Source organism: Macrobrachium nipponense, chromosome 13 (assembly GCF_015104395.2).
Source record: "Macrobrachium nipponense isolate FS-2020 chromosome 13, ASM1510439v2, whole genome shotgun sequence".
Lineage (NCBI taxonomy): Eukaryota > Metazoa > Arthropoda > Malacostraca > Decapoda > Palaemonidae > Macrobrachium > Macrobrachium nipponense.
This window is the reverse complement of record NC_087206.1, coordinates 82,550,319-82,558,016: the sequence shown is the minus strand read 5'-3', so window position 1 is coordinate 82,558,016 and position 7,698 is coordinate 82,550,319. Positions and strand designations below refer to the sequence as shown.

The 7,698-nt window shown below is 33.7% G+C and overlaps 1 protein-coding gene across 1 annotated transcript in view; it reads right to left on the bottom strand.

Annotated features, from left to right (window-relative positions):
- Nucleotides 1–7,698, bottom strand: part of LOC135225148 (uncharacterized) — a 314,297-nt gene that overhangs the window by 73,830 nt on the left and 232,769 nt on the right. Inside the window, exon 6 of the mRNA XM_064264376.1 lies at nt 4,771–4,822. Within this exon, the coding sequence (XP_064120446.1) occupies nt 4,771–4,822 (52 nt within the window). The remainder of the gene's footprint in view (nt 1–4,770; nt 4,823–7,698) is intronic.

Here is a 7,698-nt window from a genome sequence, read left to right as displayed (position 1 = left end):
TGGAAATGTACCCATAATCATAGGAATACTAGGCACGATCCCGAGATCCCTGAAAAGGAACCTGGAAGAAGTAGATGCTGAAGTAGCTCCAGGACTCATGCAGAAGAGTGTGCTCCTGGAAACTGCGCCTATATTAAGAAAAGTTATGGATTCCTAAGGAGGCAGGATGCAACCCGGAACCCTATACCATAAAACTACCCTGTCGAATAGGATGGCTGTGATAGACAAAAAATAAAATAAAATAAAATAAATAAAAATGAAAATAAAAACAATAATAATTATAATAATAACTTAAGGAATAACATCATGATTTAAAATTAAGTTTTAATTTGATATATCAGAGTGGTCGACTTTATGATATAGATGAATAAATTAGAATAAATTACATGAAAAGGTTTTTATTACTACAAACTGATTTTTCTGGTACCATGGATTTAATACATTTATACATATATATATACTATATATATATATATAATATATATATATATATATATATATATATATGTGTGTGTGTGTGTGTGTGCGTGTATGTGTATGTTAGCGCCGAGCGGCTGATATGGAGCGCAAGAATTTAGAAAGCGAGAGAGAGAAGAGAGAGAGAGAGAGAGGGAGAGAGAGAGGACATCATAATTATCATCAGACGTCCTTGGAAGATGCCTCATGCAAGGAATGACGTCAGAGCAGGGGCGTCACTGAGCTCGTGATGAACTATTTTGGAGGGGCGTGTCATCATCTCCTCGCCCACGCCCCTCTCTACACATCTACTCCCGGGAGAGAGCGAGAGAGAGAGAGTGAAAGCATTTGGATTCAAATTCCTCTCTACAAGCGTTACATTTAGTTGCATACCATATTTTGAACGCAGTATGTACGTATTATATAGTATATAATATATCTATATCTATCTATATATATATTATTATATATATTATATATTTATATATGTATATATGCATATATACATATATATAATTACATTAGCCAGATATATCTATATATACATATCTATATTTATATCTATGATATATATATATAATTTATATGATGGGGTATATATTTATATATATATATACCGGACCTAAAATTATATTAATTTATTATTTTAAATTTATTAAAAGGGATTTAAAATTTTAATAAATTATTATATAATATTATTATATTAAATTTAATTATTATATTATAGAGAGAGAGAGAGAGAGAGAGAGAGAGAGAGAGAATTAATGTACTGTTTTGAAGGAAGTATATATATATACACACACCCATATATATATGTGTGTGTGAATGAAGACATGGGAACATGTCTCAGAAATAAATGTCTAACCCACGCTAAAAAAAATAAAAAAATAATCCATATAAAAGAACGCCAATGTCACTCTTAATTAAGTTAACACTGAACAATTAATTACTGAACCTTGTGAAATCACGAACATGATTTGAAAAAACCCACTCACTTGAAACATTTCAAAGGAAAGAGGTAATGATCTTTCTCTCGTTCATTTATGTTATGTTCACTCATGGATGAGGGGTAGCCAACTGGGGGTTTAAAATCCACGAAGCAGAAAGCAGTGCGACAAAGGAGGGTGCCCACAATGTGGGTATTGGCTTCTATAGGGAAGAAGTGACGCAGAAAGAGGGTGCCCACAAGGTGGGTATTGGCTTCTATAGGGAAGAAGTGACACAGAAAGAGGGTACCCACAATGTGGGTATTGGCTTCTATAGGGAAGAAGTGACGCAGAAAGAGGGTGCCCACAAGGTGGGTATTGGCTTCTAGGGAGGAAGAGAGTGACACAGAAAGGAGTGGGTTAGCCCAGCAATGTGTGGTATTGGCTTTTCGTTAGGGAAGAAGGAGCAGGAAAGGGTGCCCACAAGGTGGGTATTGGCTTCTATAAGGAAGAAGTGACACAGAAAGAGGGTGCCCACAATGTGGGTATTGACTTCTATAGGGAAGAAGCGACGCAGAAAGAGGGTGCCCACAAGGTGGGTATTGGCTCCTATAGGGAAGAAGTGACACAGAAAGAGGGTGCCCACGAGGTGGGTATTGGCTTCTATAGGGAAGAAATGAGGCAGCAAGAGGTCATGCCTGCTCTGAAGGTCAGCTTCATATAAAACTTTCTGTCTTCACATTTTTATGATTCATGCGAAGTCGCAATGCACTACTACCATAATACCATTTTTATCTATTTGTTAATTTATTAATTTAGTTTTTAATGTGGGATCTCTCTTCTTTCTGTGTTTCCCATGACCTGATATATCTTCCTAATGAACACCATATTCTTTGGAAGCTTGAATTTCAAGTCAATGGCCCCTTTGGTGGGCTTTTTCCATATGAATAAGTTTCATCTTCTGAATTAATAAGAATAATAATAATAATAATAATAATAATAATAATAATAATAATAATAATAATAATAATAACAATAATAATCTTTGGAAGCTTGAATTTCAAGTCTGTGGCCCATTTGGTGGACTTGTTCCATATGAATAGGTTTTATCTTCTGAATAATAATAATAATAATAATAATAATAACAATAATGCCGAAGTAACTCTAGGACTCACGCAAAAGGGTGTGCTCCTAGAAACAGTACACATAGTGAGAAAAGTGATGGACTCCTAAGGAGGCAGGATACAACCCGGAACCCCACACTATAAGTATCACCAAATCGAAAAAGATGACTGTGATAGACAAAAAAAAAAAAAAAAAGAAGAGAGAGAGAGAGAGAGAGAGACGGAGAGAGAGAGAGAGAGGAGAGAGAGAGAGAGATAGAGAGAGAGGAGAGAGAGAGAGAGAGTCGAGACCCAGTCAACAAGGAATTAAGTTAAATAATAAATATGAGAGAATAAACGATAAAACTGATACACCAGAATTCAAGAAACGTCAGCACGAATACAATCACCGCATTAATGTTCACGACTCATTGTTTGATGAATTTATCATCAAATCAAGATTTGTTCTGAAGTAAAATTTGTTCCACTTAACGATGTCTTTGACTGTATGCAAAATGATGAAATAATGTCCTGGAAGAATTTTATAACAAGAGACCTTGTGGGAGAGTTGATATCACGGAAAGGTAAATGCCTATCATTCGAAAAATAAAGTACGACCCGGGAAGTAACAATAAAGGAATTGATTGTAATCAGGTCATTGGTTGGGAAGGAAGGTCAAATCGGGTAAAGTAATGGTTTATATTGCTCTCCTTTTTCTAGAATACAGATAAAGTACGGTTTACTATAGTTTTATCAGAAGCATCAAGATAAGCCAGTTTTTCCAGCGTTTAGGTAATGTCTCTCCTGGTGGGAGAATTGCTTTCCGAAAACATTGATGATCCTATTCGAAAGGAATGGCTGAAGAACGCTCATTTGCTTTCACAAGGGAATTCATTTGATAATGATATCTAACAAGGAAGTGAATTTAAAATGAAATATGTATTGGTTCCCTCTGACCAAATTCATTATCTCGTTTGGAGAAGAGCATGTCTTAGAAATTCAAAGACGGAGAAATGAGAAAGGCAAATGTCACCTTTTTTATTATATAATTTTACTTCTTGCTTACTTGTCAATTTTAGATAAAAAATACATTTTTGTAAGTCGGATTTTCTGTGACTTCAAGGATTTATTTATTTATTTATGTATTTACTTATTTATTTATCTATTTATTTTATCACTTTTAGGGAGGGCGCAGATTAGTCTGCAAAATGCAAACATCAATTATTAAAAGATGTTTGTTCCGTAAATCTCCTTTTAACTCCTAAGGCAACTTTATATTTTTCATATATTTTTTTGGCGTACTTTGGACTTTTTTCAGATTTTAACTGGTGTAAGAATCTCGCCTTAATCTTGGTCTTTTAACCAGGCAAAATCATAGTTCTTATCTCCAAAAAAAAAAAAAAAAACTACAATTACGATGGACAAATCCACGTGATGTGATCATTAATTTCTTGAACATTTAATAGCAGTGAATATCCTTCATATTCAATAACTGTGAATTTCCTTGACATTTATTAATTGTTAATTTCCTTGACATTTATTAATTGTTAATTTCCTTGACATTTAATAACAGTGAATTTCCTTGACATTTATTAATTGTTAATTTCCTTGACATTTAATAACAGTGAATTTCCTTGACATTTATTAATTGTTAATTTCCTTGACATTTAATAGCAGTGAATTTCCTTGACATTTATTAATTGTTAATTTCCTTGACATTTAATAGCAGTGAATTTCCTTGACGTTCAATAACTGTGAATTTCCTTGAAATTTATTCATTGTAATTTCCTTGACATTTAATAGCAGAGAATTTCCTTGACATTTATTTAGTGAGAATTTCCTTGACATTTGATAATTGTGAATTAACTTTACATTTAATTACGTACTGTGAATTTCCTTGACATTTAATTACTGTGAATTTCCTTGACATTTAATTACTGTGAATTTCCTTGACATTTAATAACTGTGAATTTCTTTAACATTTTCAAAGTGTTATTTCCTTAACATTTTACTAACTGGGGTCTTAACATTCGTCCTAATCCATTATCCTCTCCGGGAGGATATTGAAAGAACATCCTAAAGAAATTTAGATTTGCATCCTATTTAGAGTCCAACAATTTAGGATATTGAAAGAATATCCTAAATTTCTTTAGGATATTCTTTCAATATCCTACAGGAGAGGATATTGAAAGAATATCTTAAATGAATTTAGATTTGCATCCTATTTAGAGTCCAACATCAGACAAAAGTATAAAGTATCCTTGCAAAGAGAAAAAAAAACTTACCTTTCTTTCACGCGAAGTCCAGTTGGCTTATACATCCTACCATCTCTGTGACCTGAGGGGGAAGGAGAAATTATTATTATTATTATTATTATTATTGAACCCCTTTAACGAGGCTATAATGTCAAGAATGTAAAGCCACAGTAGTGTCAATATATATATATATATATATATATATATAGTTATATATATATATATACATACACACACATATATATATATATATATATATGTATGTATATATATATATATATATATATATATATATATATATGTGTGTGTGTGTGTGTGTGTGTGTGTGTGTGTGTGTGTGTGTGCACATTTTTAGCTCTGTGGATAAATATTTTAACACTCATTATTATTATTATTATTTATTATTATTATTATTATTATTATTATTATTATTATTATTCAGATAACGAATCCTATTCGTATGAAACAAGCAAACCACCGGGGCCATTGGCTTGAAATTCAAGCTTCCTAAGAATTTTGTGGTGTTCATTAGGAAGACGTAGGCGAAGGGAAATGCAGAAAGAAGAGATCCCACTTATTAAAAAAGATTAATAAATAGATGTATTAAAATGCAGAGAGGATAATATTAGGTTAGTAATGCATTGCATCTTCTCTTGAACTGCTGAGTCTTCAATTGCTCGACATCCTCACATTAATAACATAGGCCTACGTCAGCTGACATTTTCATTTGTAGTGGGAAGAGGCATATTAAATTGTTCGTGAGATCTTTGGACCCCAAACTGATGATGAATCAGACCTCGATAAGTAAGAGATCGCCTTATTTATTGATTAGGGAATGGTTTGACTTGTAAGGCTTAACATTTACCATTCTGTAGGACTCAACTGAGGTATGTAGCCCTTACTAAGCTTCGTATGAGAGGGAAAATGTATTTCATTGTCTCTTCGTTCACATAATGCTTAACCTTTGTATCATAATGCTTAATCTTTGTATCATAATGCTTAATCTTTGTATCATAATGCTTAATCTTTGTATCTTAATGATTAACCTTTGTATCATAATGGTTAACCTTTGTATCATAATGCTTAACCTTTGCATCATAATGTTTAGCCTTTGTATCATAATGCTTAAACTTTTTATCATAATGCTTAGCCTTTGTATCATTGTGATTAACCTCTGTATCATAATGACTAACCTTTGTATCATAATGCTTTTGTATCATAATGCTTTTGTATCATTGTGATACAAAGGTTAATCATTATGACGCAAAGGTTTTAGCACACCCTAACATTATACAAAGCTCTCTCTCCCAGAGATTCTAACCATGACGTAGAAATATCAAACATAGTGATCTGCTTGTAGTATTTACTCTAGATCAGTCAATCTAATGATTCCTTTGCAAGTGAATACTCACTCTTTAACAAACAACTGGTAATCTTAAGAGTTATCTAGAGTTATCGCTAAAAGCAGGTGGATGGGCACCTGTTTAATGGCGAATTCGAGAAGCATCTGTCAGATTGTGAACTCGAGATTCTGCTATCAGATTTGTCATAGCTTGAATTTCCTTCTTTCTGTATGAAAGTCAGTCTTCTGGTCAACTTCAGGGTAAGGCTTCGGATACCAATTCATGGCTGTTATTCTTGTACTCTATTTTTAACTCTTCCTTTAGCTGAGAACTCAGAATGGAAAGGGACCTAGAAAAATATAATTAGAATTCCAGCAACGTTCCCTGCAGACTACCCTCCGTTTCCTTCTTTTCCTTTTTCGACTCTCATTTCTCCAACCTCCTGAACTCTCCCGCGGTCTTAATGAACGCGACCGGGTAGGTGGCGAAAACATGCCTTGCTGCCCCACCAGGGCAGAGATGTGAGCCTGTGTGATGTGGCGTGAGAGATAAAAGTGAAGTTGTTTTCTGGTGATAACGAGAGAGAGAGAGAGAGAGAGAGAGAGAGAGAGAGAGAGAGAGAGAAAGGTCCCCCATTTGTGAATGGGAGTTCTGTAGGTCCAAATTCCTCCGTGGCGCCAGATAAGGTGGACGATAAGGCACGGTTACGTCAGCAAATGAGATTGTGGGAGATAAGACTAGGGTATCGTTAGGCTAATGCTCTCATATTATACCAGGAAAAACTCACGTGGTCGGTTTCCTAAGGCGTATGGGAAATACTCCTGCTTATTAGCATAATGTATTTTTACTTTTAATGTCGAGACAAATATTATTTATGTTCCTGTTAATAAGCGTAAAGCATATTACTACATACTTCGAGATTAATTTTTATTATTTTCCTTCGAGTTTGTTACAAAACAGATGCCGCTAAAGATTGAACCTTTTCGTCTCGTTAATGGGTATGATATATATATATATATATATATATATATATTATATCTATATATATATATATATATATATATATAAACTCCACTATGACCGCCTTATTTACTAAGATAAATAGTTATCGTCAAATCCCAGACTGTTCCATTAAAAACGCATTTGAAAGCTGTAGCTGTATTTGACTCACTGTAGGCAAAACCACAGTCGAATGTGCAGTTAGAATGATTCGTGTGGATGATGATTATCAAGTATTATAATTATAATTACAATGTTCAAGAAGCATTAATTATTGATAAAAAAAAGTTCATGTCTTAGTCGTTGAGGGTAATTCTGAAAGACCATCAATGGAGGGGAAGCTAGAATGCAATCGCTAGTAATTATTACTTGTTACTTGGGCTTAAAACTTGGGCTTAGGATTATTATTTGTTACTTGGGCTTAAAACTTGGGCTTAGGATTATTATTTGTTACTTGGGCTTAAAACTTGGGCTTAGGATTATTACTTGTTACTTGGGCTTAGCATTTGGGACTGAAACTAAGGCTTAGAATTTGGTTTAAAACATGGACTTCAAATTTGGGCTTGAAACTTGGCCATAGAATTTGGGCTTGAAGCTTAAGCTTCAAATTTGGGCT